Source organism: Diorhabda sublineata, chromosome 1 (assembly GCF_026230105.1).
Source record: "Diorhabda sublineata isolate icDioSubl1.1 chromosome 1, icDioSubl1.1, whole genome shotgun sequence".
NCBI classification, from domain to species: domain Eukaryota; kingdom Metazoa; phylum Arthropoda; class Insecta; order Coleoptera; family Chrysomelidae; genus Diorhabda; species Diorhabda sublineata.
In genome coordinates, this window is record NC_079474.1 from 10,039,304 (window position 1) to 10,065,733 (window position 26,430).

General features: G+C 31.9%; 3 protein-coding genes across 6 annotated transcripts in view; 1 reads left to right on the plus strand and 2 right to left on the minus strand.

The window, feature by feature from the left end:
* Positions 1 to 1,213: 1,213 nt before the first annotated feature.
* Positions 1,214 to 3,949, plus strand: LOC130452003 (regucalcin-like). Its single transcript, XM_056791364.1, has 6 exons — positions 1,214 to 1,476; positions 1,574 to 1,735; positions 1,788 to 1,991; positions 2,162 to 2,377; positions 3,497 to 3,666; positions 3,751 to 3,949. Exons 2-6 carry the CDS (start codon positions 1,579 to 1,581, stop codon positions 3,904 to 3,906), a joined length of 903 nt encoding a protein of 300 aa, XP_056647342.1. The 5' UTR covers positions 1,214 to 1,476; positions 1,574 to 1,578; the 3' UTR covers positions 3,907 to 3,949.
* Positions 3,950 to 4,102: 153 nt separating this feature from the next.
* On the minus strand, positions 4,103 to 7,541 carry LOC130451996 (D-altritol 5-dehydrogenase-like). The gene is made up of 8 exons (XM_056791359.1): positions 7,274 to 7,541; positions 6,633 to 7,044; positions 6,286 to 6,413; positions 5,095 to 5,261; positions 4,822 to 5,019; positions 4,577 to 4,763; positions 4,395 to 4,502; positions 4,103 to 4,339 (listed from the first exon to the last, which is right to left on the minus strand). The coding sequence occupies exons 2-8, from the start codon at positions 6,771 to 6,773 to the stop codon at positions 4,228 to 4,230; spliced, it is 1,041 nt and encodes a 346-aa protein (XP_056647337.1). The 5' UTR covers positions 6,774 to 7,044; positions 7,274 to 7,541; the 3' UTR covers positions 4,103 to 4,227.
* Positions 7,542 to 11,005: 3,464 nt separating this feature from the next.
* The window catches only part of LOC130448194 (alpha-1D adrenergic receptor), a 53,671-nt gene continuing 38,246 nt past the window's right edge, over positions 11,006 to 26,430 (minus strand). For 2 of the 4 annotated variants that reach the window (XM_056785454.1, XM_056785478.1), the window contains 2 exons: positions 16,295 to 16,429; positions 11,008 to 14,482 (listed from right to left, as the gene is read on the minus strand). In XM_056785454.1, the coding sequence (XP_056641432.1) occupies positions 13,069 to 14,482; positions 16,295 to 16,422 (1,542 nt within the window). In that variant the 5' untranslated portion in view covers positions 16,423 to 16,429 and the 3' untranslated portion in view covers positions 11,008 to 13,068. Of the gene's footprint in view, positions 14,483 to 16,294; positions 16,430 to 17,731; positions 18,072 to 26,430 lie in introns of those variants that run through there. The other 2 variants (XM_056785464.1, XM_056785471.1) reach the window with 2 other exon arrangements.

The following is a 26,430-nucleotide window of genomic DNA, read 5'->3' on the forward strand; positions in this document are numbered from 1 at the left end:
CCCGAAAAACGTTGTTTTGCAATATACATTATTTCTAGGAAATATTTAAGAAAAATTTTTTTTCATAGAATTATTGCCCTTTATCATGAACATCTTCATTTAACTCCTGAACCAACTGAACTTTGGGAGAGTGGTATTTTTCTTTATGCAAAGCTTTCAAAATAGATGATTTACTTATATCATTATCGAAGGGAAGTTCTCGAGTTGTCTTATGCGGATTTTCCTCAATCCTAGAAGTACATTTAATTGAACATTTTTACCTGGTTTTTGAATATTTTTTAAATGTCCAGTTTCACGAAACTTGTTTTCAATTTTGCTAATTGTAGACTTCGAAACGGGTATTTATTGGTAAAAATTTCACAAACCTCCTTTTGAGTCCTTGTTTTAGGACAAATGAGGCCATAATTAAATTCAAAATGCGCACAAATATTATACTTACGTCTTTTAGTAACTTTAAATACCTCAATGACAGCAGATTCATATCAATTGTTTATTTGGCAATTTGACTAATATTTTAGTATAATATGTTTTCCTGGTGTTTAGCAAAACAGATACGAAAATACCAGCTAATTTCTAAGGTATATTTTAATGGGCCAGACAATATTTCTGATATAAAAGTTAGGATAACTGAAGAAATTAACAAAATAACCCCTGAGGTCATACAAAATGTTGTACCAGAATTCCAAAATCGCCTCGGTTATTGTCAAAAAGTGAATAGTTGTCACTTTGAAGTCTTGTGATAGAGACATTACCAAAATTTCACATCTTAAAATTTCAATTTTGTCAGTTAGGATTGTACCAAATTTTAAAAACAACATATTGTTAAACATAAGACTAAAATTCCTTTCCAGCCACACGATCCCCTTTCTTATTTAAGGGATAATATTTTCATACTGTCAATTTATGAATAAAAATCGACCTGTTTCAGGTTTTTTTACATAGTACATAATATCGCTAAAATTTAATGTATTCCATACAAATATATCGCATTGTATAAGATTATTATTATACGTTAAAAATATCCTTGAATTATGATAATTTATTATTTAACATGTTGAAAATTTCTCTTGAATATTATCTGAATTCCAAAGAATACAAGTAATCGTTTTGTTTGTGTCAAAGAAAGTTAACAAAAGTGCACAAAATTATCATCATTATAAATATAAAATTATCTCCTCAATATCATTTATGAATGGATTACGTTAAAAAGCAAAACAATTCCAAATCTCTCGACCTTCATCGTGAAACGCAGATACATATTTCTGTATTTCAAACGATAAATTATTACATATTCCGAGAAACAGGCTTTCGAAACAAGTGATTAAATGAAGTATAATAATGCCTTAGTCCATACCTGACTTATAATTACTCATTAAATAGAAATAAGAATAATTTAAACGTATGTAAAACAAAATAGAATCAAGTACGATTGAATTAGTATATAGTGTACTCTTAATACTGGATGCCATTTATAGAGTAAGTAATATATAATATTTAAATCTATCCGTTTACTGCTATTTATTTAGAGATAAGTATACACTTGATTTTGTAATAATCGCCGTGTTCTATTTAGAAATAATGACTCCGAAGGTAGAAAAATTATTAAATGGGTTTTTATTGAGTGAAGGCCCCAATTGGGATCACAATACTCAAAGTCTTTATTTTGTCGACGTAACTGCGAGTACAATTCATAAATATGTACCACGTGAAAACAAGCATACCCAAGCTAGAATTGGTAAGTATACCAGTGTAATATTACCAAGTATTATAGTTACAATTTTTCTTAGGAAATTACAATGTATCGATAATAATTCCAATAAAGGATAAAAAAAATAATTTTTTGGTTACGTTGGATAGATCTGTTGCTTTAATAGAATGGGACGGAGAAAGTGAAGAGGTAACAGCTATACAAAAACTTTGTACAGTCGAGGAAAATACTGTTCATGTTTTCAACGACGGAAAATGTGATAAAACCGGAAGATTATGGTTAGGTAAAAATTTATTTTCATAAATATTTACTTAAACAACTCAAATCTAGTTCATTTTCGGCCTTCCTTTGTTGTTTCTTATATCTTTGATAATCATATTTCTCCTCTTTCTTGAGTTATTTGTAATTAACAAATATCAATGAAATTTTTATGTAAAATATCGATTTGTTTAGGTACTATGTCAAAATCGGCTGCTACAGTTGATGGAATTGAGGATAATCAAGGTGCACTTTATAGTTTTTACAATAACACTATTAACACTCATAGACACAATGTTGGTGTATCAAATGGTATAGCCTTCGATTATGTTCGAGAAAAAATGTATTATATCGATTCGTACCGCTACAGCATTGATCAATACGATATTAATTTCGAAAAAGGAACTCTATGTACGTATTTATTTTTTATATTTCCATTTCTAATTCATACCATAACATCACTCAATAAGTCGTGTGGCCGACACACAGATGACGCTACCTATCATGTCCATATGACGTTTATGAGGTACCAACTTTCAAAAGATTATGTGTAACATTTCATGACATTTCGATTAGTCTGAAAAAAGTTGCAGCCAATTAAGTGAAGCTACTTTTGTTATTTTCAAAATAATTTCGTGTGTTAATTTATCATCAATTCTTAATGAAAAAAGAAATATTGTACAAGCTCAGCACTGTGTTATCCGAACTCTGCTTCAAAGAACCATGATGGTGAATGTTCTGGTCGTCCAATTGAAGTGGTTACTCCAGAAAACATCAAAAAAGTCCACAAGATTGTTATATCCAGTTGTAAATTGAAATTGCGCGAGATGAGAAAGCTTTTTTCGCGTTTACTTGCAGTCGATCAAAAACAATAACGTGTTGCTCATTCAGAACGGTATTTCCACGTAAGAAATCAGGCTTTTTGCGCCGATATGTGACAATGGATGAAACATGGATCCATTGCTCCGAAGCATTCAAAAGCACAACTTTCAGCCGGGAAGGTTATGGCTTCAGTATTTTGAGATGTACATGGAATATTGTTCATCGACTATCTCCAGAAGAGACAGACGATCAATAGCGAATACTACATAGAGTTGTTGGATACAAAAATCAAAGAAAAACGGCCTCATATGTTGATTAAAAAAACACTGTTTCACAAGTCGATGGCAACGGTGATTAAATTGAACGAATTACACTTCGAACTTATTCCTCATCCAACGTATAGTCCAGATTAGGCCCCCAGTGACTACTGTTCGCTGATCTCAAAAAAATGCTCGCCGGTAAGAAATTCAACTCAAATTAAGAAGCAATTGCTGAAACTGAAGCTTACATGAGGCAGAAGACAAATTCAGGTATACAAGCACGGCATCGAGAAGCTATAATGATTTTATTGCTCTTGAAGGAGATTACATTGATGAATAAAATCAATTTTTGCCAAAAAATATGTTTTTCCTAGTTAGTAACACAAATTATTGAGTGATATGTACCAGACGTAAAGTTAAATTTTAAATAACTTCTATTCACTTTCAGCAAACCAGAAAACAATATTTAAAAACGAAAATAAAGATATTTTATGCGATGGGATGACTATAGATACTGATGGTAATCTTTGGGTAGCTATGTTTGGTGCAGCCGCCGTTTATAACATTGATCCGAGAACAGGAAATATTCTCCGAACTATTAAAATTCCCGCTGATCAGGTTGGTCTTAAAGCAACTTCATTTATCAACATTGTTGTGCATAAATCTTTGAAATAGTATTGATTCATGATTCTTTTTATTCAGATAACATCAGTTTCATTTGGGGGACCTAATTTGGACGAACTTTATGTTACAAGCGGATCTATTATAGATAGATCTTTTGGACAATGGCCTGGATCGATTTTCCGAGTCACGGGCTTGAATGTTAAAGGATTTCAAGCTGATGAAGCTGTAATTTAACTATTAAAGTTTATAATTATTGAATAAATCGTGAAAAATTATAGTTTCATATTTTTTTTAAACTCGCAGCGGCTCCTGCATTATGTAATTGTCAACTTTTATCAATATACAACAGATTCGGTGAATATTCTGAAACACTTTTCCGAGTCGCAGGCTCAGGAGTCAATGGACTCAAAGGTGATGAAGCACTATACGATTGAATTTTTATGAAATTTTTATTTTTTTGGAGAATGAGTATATATTTTACATAACTGCCATCGTCGATATGTGATAAAGTTTTTCCTAAATAGTTTTTTCTAATGGCGAAAAAATATTGTAGGTTCACATTTTGAATATAGCTTTCGCAATAGTGCCAGTCTTCAACAAGGCAATCGCTTCCTTATAATCTTTCAAAGAAAATGTTTTAATTCCCAAATTTTCATAGTTCAAATACCTATAAAATATATAATTCAATAAATACTTTCAATAATTTTGTTTTTCATCTATACCTGTCTCCCATGGCCTCAATTAGACCGATTGATTTTGGAAAGCTAAAGGGGTTAATTAAAACACCAAATATTTTCAATTCCTTGAAATAAACATCGAACGGCTTAATTCTGAAATTAATAAATTATATAAATAGATACATAAATAAGTTAAATAAATACTATAAACAGATAAAAATATGTACTTAATGTCTGCATGTGGTGAAGCAACACCAAAAATACAAAGTTTTCCCCCTTTCGCTAACAAAGAAACAGCATGTTCAATCGCCGGTGCATATCCACTACAGTCTATAACTAAATCGAACAAATAATTAGGATCAGCTTCTTGATTCTTTTTCAGTTCATCTGGTGTAAGTAATTTATAACCAGTATCTAAAATTTGATAATTTTTTGAGATTTAATAAATTTCGTCTAAATTAATTTCACATACTTAATTTTTTCAACATCTCCAATCTCTTTCTATTTGGTTCAGAAACTGTTACGTTCCGATGACCATGTAAATGCAAATTGCAGACCCAAAGATTACCAATAATGCCAGCACCAGTAATGAGAATTTTTTGTCCTATAATCACAGGACTGATAACGTCCCATCCATGTGTCAAACATGATAGTGGCTCCAATAGAGCAGCTTAAAAAAATATCACCAAGACTTTAATTTATTTCATATTTGAAATATGAGAAAAAATAAGAAATTCCTCTTTACCTTGTTCCAAAGTGATATAATCTGGAACTTTGTATACCTGATGAACAGGTGCTAAAGCGTAATTAGCCCAACCTCCGTTCTGGAAAATCCCTATAGTATTATTAATTCCTCCGTTATTGCAAAAGTGTGGATTCCCTACATGACAGTGATCGCAGCAGAAACATCCACTGAAATTAAAAGCGTCTAATTATCCATGATAAACATATCCAAAAGAAACATATAGTTCTTCAAAAATCAATTGCGAACAATTTTGTTCAATCTACCATAGGCGTAGATTCCTTATTTTATAAAGTTATTATTATACGCCGTTATTTAGACAAATGCACTTAATTGTAGTCCTACTTGGAACTTAGAAAAAAATCATTAATATACCTTATTAACTCGTTACAACTGAATATTGAATTATAAAACGTAAATAGACAAGTAAAATGTACCTGCCTGTAAGTGCGTTTGGTTTAAACAGGGTACCAGACGTAAACTGAGCCCTTTTTGTACCCTACTGGTGTTTTGTCTGGAAAACGAAATTTTAAGGCAAAAAACTGTGCATTTTCATTGTCTTCAGTCGCCCATGGTCTAAAGAATGCCATATCGCAGCCAGGAATATTTCGAAGAAATTGTGTACATACAGCTTCGTTCAATAGAAATGCATTTATGTTTACGATTCGCTGTTTTCATTGGTAAACAGTGGAGATGATGAGTCCACCTGGACTGATAGTTTGTTAGATGTTTAGCGAATTTTATACGGGGATTAAACATTATTTTTCATTTCTTAACTTGGTATAAGTTCCTTGCGTATTTATGAAATATTGATTGCTCCTCTCATAACTGTCTTCTACAATTGATATTGGAAGAACTATATATGATTTGATAGGGTTGAAATATGACAATAATTGTTAAAAGTAATGTAAAAAGTCAATCCATCTGGAAGATTTGATGTGTAAAATATAATCATCTCCGTTTTCCACACAATCAGACAGAAGTTATTAATGTTGTATACAAAGAAACATTTTAGTTATTTCAAGTATTTTAAATATCTATATAAATAATTCTCATATAAATAATTTTTATTCGCATGAGACCCTACGCCAGACAACATATAGGCATAATATGTTCAACTACCCGTCCGAAAAACTAGAATATTTTTCAATCATTGATAAAACAATCATTTCTATCTACGTTTTGATGCCTTACCTATTGGGATCGACAGCTACTTTATCGCCTTTTTTGAAAATGTTAACGTCAGCGCCAATTTCTACAACAGTTCCAGCAAATTCATGTCCCAAAGTAAAAGTTTTATTTGGATTACAAGGAAACTCTCCCTGAAAAACAAAACCATATAGAATATAAAACAAACAGTAGTTTTTCGTTTACTTATATTGTTTAATGTTTGTATCAAACTCTGACGCAAGATTGTTAATAATTCAAGGTTAATTTTAATATGTTGAAATATCAGTTAATCCATAATGAAATTTATAAAAACAACTATATAATTTGTTATTTCAAATTACAATTAATATGCTAAGACATACTATACTCACTTCAATAATATGAAGGTCCGTACCGCAAATTCCAGCATATGCCACTTTAATTAACACCTGATCTTTTTCAGTCACTTTTGGTATAGGTACTTGCTCCAATTCCAATCTTTTATTTTTCAAAGTAAAATTTAGGGCTTCCATTTTGGATATGTTCCCTCTTAGCTAATTTCACAGAATATGTGAAGTTAAAAACATTTTAAAAACATTATTTATACTTTTGATAATGAAATATTTTTAAACATGTTATCTTTTTTTTATACAGTACGTTTGTTAACTTAGTTTTTTTAACTTGGAACGAATATTAGCTGAGAGACTTCTTAGTTGAGCTATTTTAATCTTCTTCTTCTCACAAAAATAGGTCCCAAAACCACTTCCAAGCACGCTCTTCAATCAAATAGCATATATAAACTTTCTGAAAGTCGAATACATTTTCATTGTAACTAGAGGTTCTTGTTAGCAGTCATCAGCTTTTTTCATCTTTATAGACATTATTGAGAAAGCTCTAGTAAATTTTTCACGCACACAATATTTTAACGCATACTTAAAATGCGTTGTCTACATGAAGTTACGATGAGATTTTTTTTATTTTCAACAAATTTATTGATTATAATTTATAAGTTTATTTATAAAATCCAACTTACTGCTCCATCCATGTGTAATTCCAAATTATATTAGTTACAAAGTAACAGACGGCATACAATAAATGTGATTACTCCAGAAACACGGAGGATAATACAAACTGTAATTCTTTTAATAATTCATTCTTCATTCTAATGTTGCTTTCGGAAGTGTAGCATAGTGTCGGAAGTGAGATCCGGCACCTTGGAGTTTCTAAACCTCAAGTCCGTAGTGCGAACTTATAAAATCTCGAACTAGTGGCAACAGGAGCGGCGAATCTCGAATAAGGACGAGGAAAGCAGATCGATCGAGTTGACGTACAATCTGTAAGTGCCTTTTCCTCTTTACCTTTCCAACAACTTCTGTATAACGATTTTAGTAAAGATAGTTGAATTCTATCCATTGCGAAAGATTCCTTACTATAAACATTGATTTTAATTCCAAATATAGAAATAGATAACGAAAATATTATCAACAGTAAACGGAATATAAATCACCCACTAACAATTTGAAAACTTTGAAAAGTTTTGCGGCAATTTAAATGACAATAGCTTACCAACAACCGGATCATTTCGTTGAAAACGATAAACCAGTTATAGTTTATTTCAGAAAGGTATAGAGGAATAAAACCTCATTGGGGATGCAAAAGGACCCCAGAGTGACCCAACGAATATTCAAGCCACTTTCATAGTTTGGCATTTCATTGTAAAATTCTTTTTCTTTTTATCAAGTGCAGGTAGTACCACCCGGGTTAGGCTCAATTTATGGGATCAGCCTATTGTTATCCATTCACAAACACTGAAAACAGTGTGCCAAAGGCGTGCCGGTAGGATACTCATATAAAGAAAAGCCGAGTCTGAAATAGGGTTGGAATTAGACAGAGGCACTACTAGAAGGTTAAACGGTACCTGTTTAATATAAAACGTAACTGTATAATCTGCTACCTAGGTAATCCCTACACAATATTTCGATATTGACACTCCAGGCAAGAAAACATATTTTCCTAATTCTCTTACACAATTACTTAAAATTTTATTCCAAGACCTACACCTATGGCCGACACCGAAATTTAGACGAACTGGACGGAATTCCCCATTTTATTACTCTATACCTTTCTGAAATAGACTATAATCAATTCCCTAATCAACCTATTAATATCCTAGTCAAATGTCCCCAAACGATATCCGATGAGCAGACAAATCTTTGAACCTCCACAAAACGTTTTCAGACCAAACCAAGAGCCCATGAATCAACGTCCTAAGCCAACACCTATGTCAAAAATCTCCAGAAAACTATCCACATTATGACAAATTATCGCCAAATAATAACAACTACAACGAAAATCAACCATTTCGAAATTATGGACAAAATCCAAATTTTACTTCCGAAGAACTATTTACAAATGACTAGGATCGATCAGAATACAGGTGATAATGATCAAAATATGTCAATTTCTGTCCACATTAACAAACAACTTGTCGTGATATTTATATGTGAATTACTGAACTATAATATCTATTACGGGCCATTTTTATTCCTCATTAACAAATAACTTGTGATATCCATGATGACGTGCCAATTTGAAACATTTGAATTGAATACATGATGTAAAGACTACAAGTTATGCTATAGCGCACCAGCTGGGAAGCAGCCAATGAGAATTCGCTCCCAAGACGACGCGCCAATTTGAAACATTTGAATTGAATACATGATGTAAAGACTACAAGGTGTGCTATAGCGTACCAGCTGGGAAGCAGCCAATGAGAATTCCCTCCCAAGACGACGCGCCAATTTGAAACATTTCAATTGAATACATGATGTAAATATTACAAGGTGTGCTGTAGCGTACCAGCTAGGAAGCAGCAAATGAGAATTCGCTCCCAAGACGACGCGCCAATTTTAAACATTTGAATTGAATACATGATATAAAGACTACAAGGTGTACTATAGCGCACCAGCTGGGAAGCAGCCAATGAGAATTCCCTCCCAAGACAAATTGAATACATGATGTAAAAACTACAAAGTGTGTTCTTCCCGAGGGTACATTTTCGACTCGTTCTGCGCATCTCTCAAAAACCAATGAGAATTCGCTCCCAAATTGGCACGTCGTCTTGGGAAGGAATTCTCATTGGCTGCTTCCCAGTTGTTGCGCTATAGCACACCTTGTAGTCTTTATATCATGTATTCAATTCAAATATTTCAAATTGGCGCGTCGTTTTGGGATCGAATTCTCATTGGCTGCTTCCCAGCTGGTGCGCTATAGCACACCTTGTAGTCTTTATATCATGTATTCAATTCAAATGTTTAAAATTGGCGCGTCGTCTTGGAACGGAATTCTCATTGGCTGCTTCCCAGCTGGTGCGCTATAGCACACCTTGTAGTCTTTATATCATGTATTCAATTCAAATGTTTAAAATTGGCGCGTCGTCTTGGGAGCGAATTCTCATTGGCTGCTTCCCAGCTGGTACGCTATAACACACCTTGTAGTCTTTACATCATGTAATCAATTCAAATGTTTCAAATTGGCGCGTCGTCTTGGAACGGAATTCTCATTGGCTGCTTCCCAGCTGGTGCGCTATAGCACACCTTGTAGTCTTTATATCATGTATTCAATTCAAATATTTCAAATTGGCGCGTCGTTTTGGGATCGAATTCTCATTGGCTGCTTCCCAGCTGGTGCGCGATAGCACACCTTGTAGTATTTACATCATGGTGATATCCATACGAGCTATTATGTCTAATCTCGGTCATTTTTTGTCTATATTACAAAATAATTTCTCGTGACATCTATACAAAAGTTGCTGAACTTGTCTTGATATCTATATATGAATTACTGAACTATAATGTCTCTTATCGGCCATATTTTGTCTATATTGACAAACAACTTATCATCATATCTACACTTAAAATGTCGGACTATAATGTCTATTATCGTTCATTTTTCTTCCTTATTCAGAAATAACTTGCCGTGACATTCATATATGCTTTGCAAACTATCATGTCTATATACCCATTTTTATTCTATGTTGACAAAAAAACTTGTCTTGACATCTATACTTTAATTACTGAACTCTATTTTCAGTCATTTTTTGTCCATACTATTGTATTGTTTGTAAAACTAATTCCGTGTATTAGATGCATTTTTTTTATATCTGATAGCAAACTGAGCAGTGGAATGTAAAAATTTCCTGAAATATAAATATATTCACCTAGTGAACTCTTGGGGTATTTCGCTATATATAGTTTTTCATATTTTAGATCTAATAATTTAAAGTACAGTTCTTCATAGGAATCTGTAATCTTGCCAAACAGATAGTTCAGCTTGTGGCTAATAGATAGCGTTGAGATTTTATTTTCCAGATTCAGGAATGAAAATTGTTAGAAATACATTCACTTTGAGCCTCAGCATCACATATATTTACTGACAGTTTTTTATACAAATAATGAATATCTGTGAAATAATTTTATAGTTTATTACAGAAATCTGTATATTTAAAATTGTTTTAATCTTATAGTTTAGCATCTGGTTAATAGATAGCGTCAAAGATATAATTTTCTTCATGTGGGAATAACTTCAAATATGTCTAATAAATAATGAATGAATTAGCAGAATCAAAAGTTGTACATAAGTAAAATGAAAACTATAAAAGTATGTAATGTCTTATTTCAATTTTATTCAAGATGTTCCCAAAGTTTCACTAATTATATATAATTTTGTTTTCATACGATTTCCTTGAAATAAATAAAATCTCGAATATATTTTTAAAATATTTATTTTTACATGAAAGCATTTTACATGATTACATTTAATAAATAAATTATATACAAATATAGGTATATACTCTAAAAAAATGTAGGTAACAAAACTGAATAATCAATATGATTTTACAAAAAACTTTTAATATAAAATACTCTCTATATAACTTATTCATAAAAAAATTCATCAGTCTATAAAAAAATACGAACTTATTTTTAACAGTTTTTTTCAAAAAAATACTGTTACTAAACAAAATGATAGGTACAGTAGAACCTAACTATTTTAATTTCCATATTAAAATACGTTCAATATAAGATATTTTGTGAAGAATGGAACGATCAAATTATTATTACTGTTTGACAGAAGTTTCGTTATGGTACCTCATATCTCACGTTATATCAAGTTTTGAGAAAATTGTCTGCCGTTTGGATATAAAAAAGTAATCAATTAATCAAACCGGAGAGTACAACAAACCAAGCAACATTCAACAATAAACTTGCTAAAAAAAAGCTGACAATTAGTTTATTCACTCAAACCACTGTTTGATCTAGGTGGAAAAAAGTCATGTTCAGAATACTAAAATTTGATATTGGAATGATGTAAACAAGACATGGCTATACAATATTTGCTTACATCTATTTCAATATATATTTTTCCATTCATGATAAAACTTTTTATAACCAGAACACTCGAGGAGGGACTTTTTTGAAGCAGCAAAAGGGAGATAAGAACTCTTTTCTCTTTAAGCTCGTTTCGTTCAAATTTAATTTTGAAAACTTCGCCAGAAAATCTGAAAGGATTTGATATTAGCTTGCAATGCTTCCAAAATCTGTGATGGCTTGCTTCAACAACTAACAAAAATTTGATTGGATGAAGAGATCAAATTCGAGATTTGCGATCCTCCATATCGTTTCGACTTATGTATGAAGACCGCGGAAAATTTTTGAAAAAGCATCATATAAGAAAAACGTATAGTTGAGAATCTCTTTCAATCAGCGGAGTTGGTGACGATTTCAGAAGTAACAGCTCATGCAGAAGGGAAAAGGAAAACTGTTGAGGCATAAACATAAATAAACGCTCAGTCGTTGTTAATGGAAGTCGAGTTCCTTGGAGAATACTAGGGAATTAAGTGGAAATAAAGCATATAAGTCAACATCGCAGACATACAAGAGGAAGCAAGTGGTTTACGAAGGCCTATTCTCCACCAAAGGAATATATTGTCATCATAGAAACCCGTCAAACACGAGGCCAAGTTGGATGAAGTATTTGAATGCTAAATAGACGTTCAAAAATATGTAGTAGTGTACTTAATTAAAAAAATTCAAATTGTATGCTAATAATGCAATGAAACGATTATGAGAAAAAATATAGATTTGCTTAATTGACCGCGTTCATCCCACTGTTCAAATTCTTTCAAAAATGATTAAATTGATGAGGTTCAAATTTAGAATAATAAATTACCATCATTATTTAGCGGATAGGGAATGTCTATTTCATTAAAAATTACGGGACCAAGCGAAACTTGATTGTAAATTTTCAAAAATAGGCTGAAGCTTAGGATTTTATTTTTGGTAAACATTCTATTCCCAAAAAATTTTGTGACGATAACAAGGAAAATATTTAAAAAAAAATAATAGGAACGAAGACCTAAATATTATATATTATTTATATCGTCGACACTGACAAATTTGTTTTTTTCGATTAAAAAATTATAGTTAAAAAACTATGTCAACTTGCAGCGTAATTCCCAGAGACGTAACATTTATTAAAAATAGACGAAACGAAATAAATTTTAAACACGTTCAAATGTTCGGAAATAATTTATACATAACCACGAAATTTAGTGATTTTGTTGTTGTTTAGTCTGATCACCCTGTATGATATTATTAAAGCGGTAACCGTTACTTTGCAACGTACAATTCTATAAATAAATTTATATTATTAGCCTCGGTTAATAACAGTTATATATCTATTTATTATTGATAAATGTTATATCCCGTCGCTGTTATGCAAATAGATGTCCAATGGTAAATTATCTACTCTATCGGTGTATAATTGGAATTATTCTTCTACTGACATTTGGGTGCTGGCACTGGAAAAAGATCCTCTCGCATCGGCGCTTATGCAACTATCGGGTACGGTTATAAAATTGCATTTTTTATAACTGGGCCAATTGGAAGTATTACACACCCGTTTCAATATACTTTTTCTGTCATTTTCGTTTTTACAAGTAACAATAACTTCGGGTATCACGTGATTATTTTCGACTACAATTTCGGTTTTATCATTTTCCATAGTTTCCGGAATATAATCGAAACTGTAATTTTTAACCGTCGACTGTCTTCTGGGTCTTTCGACGACTTCCAAATTATGATTTTGATTCGAGACATTGAACATTTTACAAATTTCCCTTTTTACTCTTTTGTTTCTATAACCGAATAAAAAAGGAGAAATTATATTCGAGAGAACTAATAATATCAACGAGAGATAATTAAATATCTGACTCGTATTTACTTCGATACATTTAGAACACAAAACTAAACTGATACCATACGGAACGTAGCACACTAATACGAGAAATATAACTAAAATACTAATTTTGGCGGCTCTAGTTTCTTCCCTATATCTAAAAACGGACGCGTTCGATATTTTATGTTTCAAATTACTTATAAAACTATTGGTACTTCGATCGCTCGAGCTTCTATTGACTTTTTTATTAATTTCTTCTTCCATAACGAAACTTTTCCCGTGGTCTAATGTAGAAAAATTCGGTGCCGAATGTACCTTCGGCAACGAATCTTTGTGATGACTAGATTCTTTTAAGGGAACGTGTATGGTACAATCGATTTGAGGATTCAAAGGGGCCGAAGCCGATCGTCTCATCCTTTCACTATTCTGATGCGCGGCAGTATAAATACAAACATAAATTATACATATGGCTACGAAAGGTGCTAATATCACAAGAAAAAAATAACTAAAAGCATATAGAGTGTTTAAAATTCGTACACTGTCACTTGGCGGTGGTCTATTTTTACAAAAATGCCACATACTACTATCACTGTAAGTTAAAGAACTCAGAATAGCACAAATTAGAGCTATCGACCAACTTATGCCGATAAAAACACTGGATCGACATCTGTTGATGTAAAAATGATATCTCAGCGAGTGTATAACGCCGAAATATTGATTGATTCCGATCAGTAGGATGCTCAAAATGGATGCCGTGCAAATAAAACTCGTAGTACTTTGAGCAAAATAGCACAACACGTTCGTACCGTTTTGATCGATCGGTAAAACATTTCCAGAAACTATCACTTCGAAGGTGTTTGATGTTGGATCGTTTCTGAATTCTTCCGAATAAACTGTCGTCGTCGGTAGTGTCGATAGAGATGAATAAGATTCTTGATTCACTAGGAGAAGAGGTATCAGGAGGATACTCGACAAAAGATTAGTCACCAAAAGATTAATGATGAATCTGGAAATAAAGATTTTTTATCACAAATCGTTATAGAAACTTTAATACTATGACAAGATTAAAGTATAAAACAGAAATTTGATTATAAATCGTAGTATATAACACGTGAAAACAAAATTTTGTAACATCGATATACACATCTCATTTAATGCTAATTATACACTGATATATTAAAAGGCACAAAATTAAAAACATAAAAAAATATTCTATAATAAAATTGTTGAAGCTTATTAAGCTACATAAAAACACATATTCACTAGTTATTATAACATTCGTAAGTAGTTAATATATTCTGAAAAACGGTATGTGATTAAAAAAATTGACGTCAAACATTTAGAACGAAAAACTTGCGGTAGAATTTAAATGAGGAGAAAAAACCACAAGAAAAAGCACAAGATAATAATAGTTTAAAACGGAATAGGTTCAAATTCTATACATGACACGTTGTATACTACTCAGTTTCTTACTATTATATACCACAAGTGATTAAATAATATATTATTTACTAAGAAATGTGTAAAAATAAACGTTACGTTTATTTTGTTTTTCTTAGACATCAAATAATTTTTTGTGTACAAAGTACATACGAGGATGGTCTCAGATACCTAGCCCAACAAAGAAAATACACAAATTTTGGAAAAAAATATATTTATTTTCCAACGTAATCTCTTTTTAGCTCCATACACTGTTCCCAGCGATATTCAATAATAAGATGTTCCTCAAATAGCCCTTAACTGCCGATTTCACCTGTTGTTTGTTGGAAAATCTTTGACCACCGAGCCATTTTTTTAAGTATGAGAACAGAAAATAATCCGAGGGAGCTATATCCGGCGAATAGGTTGCATAAGGTAGCAATTCATTAATTTTGGCTAATGAAATAACGGATGTGTGAGCTGGTGCATTATCTTGATGAAACAACACTTTCTTCCTAACCAAATGCTACCGTTGATTGCTTGATTTATTGGCTCAAACGTTGCAATAAATTAGCACAATACTCGCCGTTAATCCCACGCGCATCTCATAAAAAACCGACGCCATGAAGTTACCTGCAGTTTGGAACGGTCTTTTCCTTTTTTTGGACCTTTCCTGTCCATTGTTTTGATTGTTCCTTTGTTTACGTTTGAAGTTTCATTAATGGTTATAGAACGGCGCAAAAATTCGGCTTTATTACTGTGAAAAATAACCAAACACTCAATGGAAACATCCAGAAGACGTTGTTTTTGTTTCATTGTGAGCACAGCTTCCTCATCTCCCAATTTTTAGTTGATATGCATTGTACTGCACTTTTTGAAATGTTTACTATATCTACTAGCTCGTGTACTTTCAGTCGATGATAACCTAATACCGCTTTGTGGATTTTTTTCAATATTTCCGGAGGCATCACCCCTTTTGGCCGAACACTGCGATGCAGGTCTTCGCAGGCCGGCCGCCGGCCTCGTTTAAACTCTGCTACTTAATATTTTACTGCTAATAACGAAGGAGCAGTCTCACCCAGAGTAGAATCTAGTTCAGGTATATATTGGTTGTGCTAACGCCCTTCAAATGAAAGTATTGTATCACGTAACTAAGACCAATTTTTTCCATGTCCACAAATTCACTGTATAGATAGATATTGATAGAAATGTATAGATTATGTACTTCAGGAATCATCCTCTTATAGAGAAGAAATGTGTATATATAAGGTTGAATACAAAATGTTTTCACGCACGAAATGTATTATCGGAGATGCCTCGTATAAAAAAGTGAAATATATGCAATGATATTAATTAATGATGAATGCAGTTAATATCATAAATAATTAGTATAATTTACCTATTAGGAACAGTTCGAAGTCCTCTCCTTCGACAAAATACGAACAATAAAAAAAAATTAGCTGTAACTGCAATCACTGAGAACGTGACAAGCCCAATAGTAATGAGCCAATGGTAATCGGAATCCATTTATTGCCTGAAATGAAAAGAGAACAATCTTATATAAAAAAACTCACAATTATCAGGAACCAATAGAAATGAATATCAAATTTATTAAACTTTTACGAGGTCTTGGATGACTTGATGACCGATTTTGACACGCGAATTACCTTTAAGAAAATCAATTTCATCATTGGATAACCTCCAAAATAAACTACTGAAAAGATCTTGTTCAGACTTTTTAGACAATAAAATAAAGTGTTCAATTGGTGAAGTATTTTGGATTTTATTGTCCTGTTATTCAACATTTCTTCGAATACAATTGTTGACCCGTGATGTCAATACTGTTGATGCATTTTATATCATCGTGTCTTGTAAATCTATTAAATTATAACACCAGAACAACAGTATTACAGTATCTAATAAATTTAATTATTTATGAGTCAAAATTATGAATGAATCTGAAGAAATGCTAGTGGAAATTTTTTTAATGAATCCGATAACCCCTTATCATTTTTTGTATGTTTTCATTTATTTGATTCAATAGTAAAAATAAAAACGTGATTAATTTAATTATAATCCCATACACTATTAATAACAAAAATAAATTGCTTATCTATACGATGTTGAAGCTCCTGGTAATAACAGAAAAACAAAATTTAAACTAATTTATGATTTGGTGATTTCACAATACTAAAAAAAATTATTAATGGAATGATCGACACTTACTATAAACATAATTGAAGAGTTAAATCAATTAGGTATTAAAATTATGAAAATTAAGTACAAACAATCTTTTTTCTTGAATTCAGTAGAAAAGAACATAAGATACGTGAAGTAATATGGATTCAAGTAAACTCTGACAATAATTGTACCATTTAATTGTTATATTTAATACGAGTCCCAATACCTTGTCATTATAAAAATGTTGTATTGGAAGATTTAGAAGACATTTCAATCTAAGAAATGCTTAAATAACTTTAAATTATATTCAAATGGAAGAGACAATTCTTTGTGACAGACAAATCGAAATCATGCTAAAAATTCTACTCCAAATGGAATCAAATAACAGTAATAACAGTTTGCCTAATATTAGCTCTTATATAGGAAGTACCAAGTTGCACTATTGATTAAAATTATCTGGCAAAACAAGAGGAGAAAACGCTTGAACAGACAATATTCAAATATCTGTATCTAGTATGCATATTCTGCAAAAAAATAATCTTTCGAAAAAACACCAACCAAAAGTTGATTTTTTTACATTCATTCTAACTTAAATGTCCTCAATATAAAAAGAATTTGATCTGTTATGAGACCTAATGAATAAAAAAATACTCACATATCAAAAATTTATTGAAAAATTTCGGTAATAAAAAAAACGATTAGTATGTATCATATAATCCACAAAGGTTATCTTAGATTTCGGCGTATTGAGCACATATCACCACATAATATATTCGTCTAATCACGTATTTAAAAACGAATTAACATTTAAACATATTTTCGAAAAACAAAATTTACCAACAAACACAACAAAATAAATATTCTCGCGTCCTGATACCGACACCACAACGATAATCGTGTACGCTTGTCGATGGTCAGCTACAAACTGAACTCTAATCAAAATTAAAAGCTCGACTGTGTGAAAAATACCTAACTCTGTGCTGTGTTATCTTTGCGACAAGTATAAAGGCTAACTTTATATTTAAACAGTCTTTACGGTGCTTTTCATTTCGTAATTTAGACACAGACTTTCGTATGCAACAAATTATATGAGAATTTATTTATTTGGGACATAGAGGGTTCCGGGACTTGATGCAAAAATATGGGAATGAGTAAATGACTTGCAAATAACGCGGTGACAAAAAAATTTCTGATACGAACCCTCGTTTCTGAGTTATAGGTATTTGAAGTTGCGAAATCAGAACTTGAATATTTAAGTATATTTTCTAAATTATAAGTTCGAACATAATAACTTTTAATGGATGATTACGTATGTCTGTGTTTCACAGAATAAATGATTCTACACTACTATCTGAACGCCAGTGGCTGTTATAGGGACAACCTGTAAAATCTAACGATAGAAAATATGAATTTTTCAATTGAACTTTTTTCAAAAAGGTACTACTCATTGTTTAACTTGATGAATTTATGATTTAGGAGATATGTAGTTGTTAAATCGTTGTACATGCTAAGGATACCGTTCGCCATAAAGAAAATTACGATAAATTGTAATTATTGATTGAAAATACTTATAGAAGATATTAACATATTGAGCACCAACCAAAATTGATAAATTTATCTGGATAAATTGTCAGAAATCCGAAGTGGTTATCTTGGCAGTGATTGTTTTAGAAAACCACAAAATTGTATTTCGTTTTTTTTGAAAAAATATAAATAATTGTGATCATAACAACAATTTTTTGTTGTTGTATTTATATTATTATAATAAAAGTCTCGTTTTTTAACTTTGCCATTTTTTTATACCCTTAAAAACAAAATTTACCAAAAACAGTTACGTAATGTAAAGGTGTAAACACTAATTATAAATTTTAATCCAAGACTATTCAAATTATCTTTAAGAAAATAAAAAATATGAAAAGTAAGTTTTTTTACAATGGGTAAGCAGATGTGCCAAGTGTTAGGTAATGTTTCAAGGACTCAGGACGGTCCAACCAAGCGTTGGGTCGTGGAGAAGGTTCGAAGTGGGCACCTTCTACTTCTACACACTTTCCGAGTCTACGGAGGATATTTCTTTGAACTTGGAGCAGAGCATTCCAAGATTCTGCCTTATAGCGGCACAATGGAATTTTATCGATCATTTCGTTCCTTGTATTTACCGGTGCTGCATGTACGAAGCTTATAAGGTATCCCCTGACCAAAAAAAATGAATCCATTACATGTGGGAACGTGGTGATCATGCATATGGACCTCCTGGACCAATCCACCTATTAGGAAAAATGTTATTTTTCATATTTTAATTATTAATCTCTAAAAAGTTTTTCCTCGTGCAAGTAATATGATCTTCGCTATTATGTAGTAAAAATGTTTATTGATTTATTAATAAGAAATATTTGATTGTGTTTTAATACCTCCTGTAAGTATTTTCCATAAAAAATTACAATTTATGATAATTTTCCTCAGAATATCTCTTTATGTCGAACGGTTTCCTTGACATGTACAACGATTTAAAAATCTACATATCTTCTAAACCATAAATTTTATCGAGTTAAACAAAGAGCACATTTTTGTTAAAAATTCGATTGAAAAATTTATTTTTGCTGTTTAGTCCTGTAAAAGTTACGGATTATTAACCGTTGGGCATTAGCTGCCCCTGGCCTTCAGATAATAGTGTAGAATTATTTATTCCGTCAGTCACTCTACATGAACGTACTTAATAATAAGTTCTGATTTCACAACTCATGAACGAGGGGTTTCGAATTTTTCGCATTAGGTTCCGGAACAACCCTGTAAACGTCTTATTTCGTGTTTTATTTTTTATTTTTGCATTTTATTTTGTCCATTCAATCAAAAATTAGTATAGGGGGTCAATAATAACCTGTTTATTTAATATCTTTCGGTCGATAAGGATCTTTCTCAAAGAAATACCAAAATCTGAAGATTCTACCTGAAGGAGACTGTGTTATAAACACATACAATAATAGTAAACAGTGTTGTATAATAGAATTTCCATAGATCTAGCAAAATAGCCAAGAAGAAACGTATTTTACTTAAACAAAATGACCATATTGTGAAACTGAAAAAGGAATAGTAGGTAAAAAGCTTTTTGTTGTATTTAGCAAAAGGAAAATATTCCGGGGCACATACAAACGAATGTAGTAGAATTATGAACGTTTTATTGAAAATGTTTAACATTTAGATTAATTGTGCGTCCAAGTACAGAAATTTCAACTTGAAACAAAGCAAAATGGATTTTTAGTTCCTTCAATTTCGACACTAAATATACAACTTTGGACCTATTTGAATTCCTAATAAGTGATTTTCGACGGAGATTATAATTTTATAATTTAGATAATCGTTTATTACATTATACCTTTTAAAACGTGCACGTTGTGAAATCGTTTCGACATTTCACATTATCTAATAATTTTTTTGTCATTATGTAGGTTTGTTGGTTTACTTTTTGTGACCCCACTGAAAGTGTTTGAAAATCGTCTTCGGAATAGAAAATTTCATAAAATCTTTATGTCTAATAATATTATAGTCAATATTTTATAAGGAAGATGTCACGGAACACCGATAAGATAGTCGTTTTGTATAAATTATTACATAATTTTCAATTTTCTGAAAGGTCAGTATATATTACTAATCATCAATAAATACTGAATATTTAAAATAACCTCGATTGTTATACGGAGAGAGATTGATAATAGTGTTTTGTGAAAACATTATTTTAATAGCTATAAAAATAAAAGCATTGGAAATATACTGTGATCACTTACGTATAATCAATTTAAAATCAATTTCCAAAAAGTAAAATTCAAATAATTTATAACCACACTTTCTAGTTAGTTTATTACGACGTATTTTAAACTAGTGATAAATTTTATCATAACAAGGGTTGTTTTCTAAGGGTTGAAATACATTGATTAATGGTTGAAAATCATAAATAGTATCCAAACATATCATGCGATCTTCATTTTATTCTTACAAATGTTTTTTTAACTTACTGAATGCTTCAACTTTCATTTTATTGAATTTTGACAATAAGGGGTAGTTTTCGTCGCTTAGAAAAATTTCCACATATTGGCATAGGGTAGATTTTGTGCTGAAGGATAAATAGAACTTAATCCCAAAATTTCACACAAATCCATGTGTCTTTATGGAATTCTGAGGTGATACCATATTTTTAACGTTGGTCACTGAACTAAATTTATCATATTCTACAAAAGTTCAATTATCACAAAAGCGCTAATTTAAAGGCCCCATCCCAAGCCGTCTAAATGACCTACAGCCCGCTATGTGATTGGTACCATCGAATCAAACAATTCCGCTGCCAAAGAAACTCTTCTTACCACCTGGTTCGCCAATATACGGCCCCTCGCCTAAAAGCACAAGACGAAACTATCTCCCCTATCCGCCTCTTCGGCTGCTAGCAACAGCATACGAAGCCCACCCTGAAATGTACCTTAACTTCCTTACAGTTCTCCCATATTCATAAGATAAAACACATCACTCATACTTTTTCGATCGTCGGTGTTGCATGTTTTCTGAGGTTTTCCTGTAACCTGGTGAATCGGTCCACCAGCCAAATGGCCGACGATAGGAAATAATGCAGCCGCTGCTATACCCGCCCGTACCCCAATTACCCGCTCCCTAATTAAAAAAAACAAACAAACAGAAAAACAACAAAAAATATATTCCCAAACTGATAGGAACCGTTTTTGTTTAGGCTGGAGTTCTTTTTTCGTTTTCTTCGAGCCACTTGATTTCCGTTTTACTTTCTTTCGTAGTCTAGACAGCACAACCACAAACCAATTTACCACAACCTCAGCACTGCGACCGCTGGTTTTCTTCCTTTCCTAATCTAGACAGCACAAACACAAACCAATTTACCACAACCTCAGCACTGCGATAGCTGGTTTTCCTCCTTTCCTAATCTAGACAGCACAAGCACAAACCAATTTACCACAAACCAATATACCAAAACCTCAGCCTCGCGAACGCTGGTTTTTTTCCTTTCCTAGCCTAGACAGCACAACCACAAACCAATTTACCATAATCCCAACTCTACAGAGGAACAAATCCTATATCAGGGCCAACTCCAACAAACCTTTCACATAAAAAAATGTCTCTTTTCCTACGCAAAATTAGAAAAATGTCAAAAAAGAAATGTTGCTATATCATTTGAGCTTTGCTGAGGATCTGGAAAAAGCCAGACATAGGTGGGCTTGTGTCCGGCTAGTTAGGCTTTTTATATTTCGCAAACGAGCTCAGGCAGTAATTTGGCTACATTTACCGTACGTACAGAAGAGCTCAATTGTATTAGTTTTAAATACTTTATCATTCAAAGAAGCGCTGGCTGAGTCTTTTCCAGTTCTAGAAAGGATATTTGCAGGCTGCAGGCTACATCAAAGATACAGAGAAGGCTGATGTTTCTGTAAATGAGGTTTTGGAAAACTGTTCAGAGATAATGAATAGCATAAATGCAAGAATTGAAAAAAACTTTTGCCTACTGAAAGCACATAAGAAACGGATGACATATTTTAAATCGTTAAGTCAAAATTGCTTTCCAGAATTCCGAATTATTTGTTAATATTGCTTTGCTATCCCAGGACATAACGCATACGTTGAAAAAGCTTTTTCCTTGATCAGTAATGGACGAAAAAACGCATCAGATTACATGTTGCCAAAATTTTGGTTATCGAATTTTATTAAAACATTTGACGTGTAAATACTTTTACAAATACATTTTGAAAGAAACTGAACTCTTATAGCGGGTTTCGGCAAACCAAAAATATGAATAATTATTTTTATGATGTATAATGAATCTCACCTAGCCACGCCACTGCTTATCGCAGACTTTTTGGCTGGAATATTTCCGATAAATTGTATACATTGGCCTTCCGACGCTTCGGCCAATAGAAATGCATTTATGTTTAGTGGAGTCCACTTGGACTGACAGTTTGTTAGATGTTTTTTATATACGGGGAGTTAATGTTATTTTTAGTTTCTTAATTTCTTATAAGTGCTGTGCGTATTTATGAAATATTGATTGTTCCTCGCATAACTGTCTTCTGCAATTGATATTGGAAGAACTATACCTACCCAAGATAAATAAAGATAAATCATTTTGTAAAAAACTCCCCAAAGACAGAGACAGACTTGGGCTTTTGTTTCTTAAAACCAAATTTCTTATGCTAAATGAGATGGAAATTGCAGAAGGCATATGAATGTTTATTCATTGAAACAATAAATCTACCATAGTATCAATTTCCAGTTAAGAGATTGTTGTTTTATCTAAAGGTGACTGTTAAATGCTTAAATTTAGATTCATCTGTTTCTTCTTCCAATGTGTCAATTTATTTTCTAAATATAGTATTGTATTTACTCGTAATTTGTGATAATTACGTTGTTTATTTATTTTCAAAATTCTATCAAGAATGTTGATTATTTGTTCATGAATACTAGAAAGTATTTATATTAAAGTAGGTATTTTCAAAAATAAAACAATAAAAAGCCAAATATATTGTAACGAAATTCTAAAAGTAAACCAGAAATTGTTAAAAGAAAAATAAAAACAACAATCTTAAATATTACCAATTGAACAGGCCCCATTTTGAATGTTTTGAAGTTTTTCGTGACCTAAACAGAAAGTGTTAAAACAAAAACAATTCTGCCGCTCTATTTCCTGACGGAAATGTTTATATTTCGTTTTCAATCGAACTATGTGATATTATTGGACTGTAGAAGTAAAACAATTTTTACATTTATCGTATGTATTCAGCTATACAATCGCAAGAAATTACAATCATTCAAAATGTTAAATCCAGTTTTTGATATATTGGAAAAATTCCTAGAGATTAAAAAAATGGAAAAGAAGTAAACAAATTAAAATTGGTAAACTAAATACCCTTAATTTAAGAATATATCCAGGATTGAAGTAGTAAAATTATTTCTATTAGTCTATTTTCAAGGAATATTAATAAATTATAGTGAAACTTCAGTAACGGCTTAACAACAAAGCGATAAGACAAAACGTGGATCCCAAATAACTATTAACTAAGAAAGTCGTGTTAATACGAAATATTTTCAACTTGATTTCCAGTTTAACTTAACGAGGTGAATATATTCATTCAAGGCTATAAGAAACTTGTTATATCCATTTAACCAAATGCAGAATCGAAAAAAAAGCTAATAGGTAAAATTTTTCATAGAAAATAGTTAATGTGGATCTTTTTTATTGTTGATTTTCCAAAGGATTTGATTGTTATTATGAATTGATTATTTTTGTAAAATTTGCAAACCTCACCTACGTTATTTTGTCAGTGAATAATTGATCAAGGTAAAGCATTTAATTAAATATTATACAATGATGACTCATATATACATAGGCAGTTGCTGTGGATTAGGTACAAAGTCGATATTAGTAGACTGAAATTTTTTATAAATGTTACAGGCCAAATCCGATTTCAGGTCAAGCTAGTTTTGCCTAGGCTAAACTAGTTCTTCCTATACGCGATAGGATTAGTATAGTAGTTTAGCCTAGTACAAACCAAATTGTCCAAAGCCCGATAGGATAAACCAGTTTAGCCTAGGCAAACTAGTTAATCTTGATATAAATACGTACACTTTAGAATAAACTAGTGTACGGCCTAGTCTCAACATTACAGTATATCTAGAAAGTCAAAAAAAAACAGATACACTGTATAAAATACTCCTCAATTGGAAAAATAATATTTTTTTGTAAAACCACTATTCTCGTCGTTAAAAGCTATGGATAATTGGTAATACTAATAATCATACTATAACAAATAATGAGTATTTTTTTTAATAAAAGCAATACACTGGTCGACAAAATTTTTTTGTAGTAACACAAGAATGATTAACATATTGCAAAAAGTGGACCTATACAAATACGAAAATATAAAAAAAATAATAGTAACACGTAAGGTTTTTAAGCCACAGTCATTGGTAAAATATTTAATATTTATTAAAAAAAAATACTTCCACGTTGTTTAAATCGTATATATTGACAATATTTATAGTTTACATCTAATAAACATGCCTGACATCTTTAAAAACAAAAACTTGAAAAAAATCACTTTATCAAATAGCTCTACTTTATCCTTTTTTAAGGGAATACACTTTCTCTTTTTAAAAATCAACAGTAATCACCCATCATGGCCTAATCCCATCGTCCTTGATAGCGAATTTTCATTGTTGGGTGCTCATCACTGACAGCTTCCAAATTTTCGGGAAAAAATGTCAGATGGGAATGGAGGAAATAAATTTTTAATGACATTCGAGCACCAAGAGATTTGTCGGCGTCTAGAAGTTGATCAACTAACTGTTGGTAGTTGGGATCCATATTGTTGCCCAAAAATCCCCTCACCGCACTAACAAATGCCTTCCATGCTCTAATTACTGCCTGGTGCAAAATTGTCATCGTCTATCAATTTATGGCCCAATAAAAATACCTTCCTTTAATTTGGCACCATGTAACTGGGAAAGGACTTATTTAAGGTATTTGAATCAATCACCTTCTTTATCCATAGCCATTACAAAGTTTTTCATAAATCCAAGTTTAATGTGAAGGGGGGGTAGAAGGACATTTTTGGGATCTACAAGAGGTATAAACTCAACATTTTGAGATCCCGGTTGAAACTCATTTCTTGTTTGCCAATTTGTTTAACATAGTGTTGATCTACTGCCCGACTGTCCCATAGACAAAGAAAATAGCAATGTTTCGTAAACCCTCCCCGAAGTCCCATTAAAATTCCAATTACCTTCAGGTCCCCACATACTGTCACTTATATTGTTGTAGTTAATTTTGTCTACAAGCAAGCGAATATTTTCTTCTTCATTTTCACATAATCAGCAACTGGTATAGACGGTTTTAAATTTCCAAGGTGTAATAAAACTGCTTTTAAACTATATTTAGACGAGTCAATAAATAGGCGCCACTCACTGGGATTGTGATCAATATTAAGTTCCTTCATTAGACCATCAATATCCGTACACGCACACAAGGAATTTTCCATACTGTAGAATGCAGAAAATGTAGCATTTTTTTAAGGCATAATTTTTGTCTCTTTGGCTTTCTTCCCATTCATCCACTGCACCAATGACACTCTACAACTAACACAGCACACACGGGGGCCCACTGCTTGTCTTGGTCTCCAATTAAAGTACCAGAATATTTGAAATAGGCTTTTTCATGTTTCCGGAAAATAGACTGGCTTGCGATTTCTCTATCAATTCTCCACAAATATAGAAAAATTTATCAGGAGAAACATTGCAGCTGTTGTGCATTTGACTCGACATTTTCGTCTTCATAACCTTTTTTTGCACTAT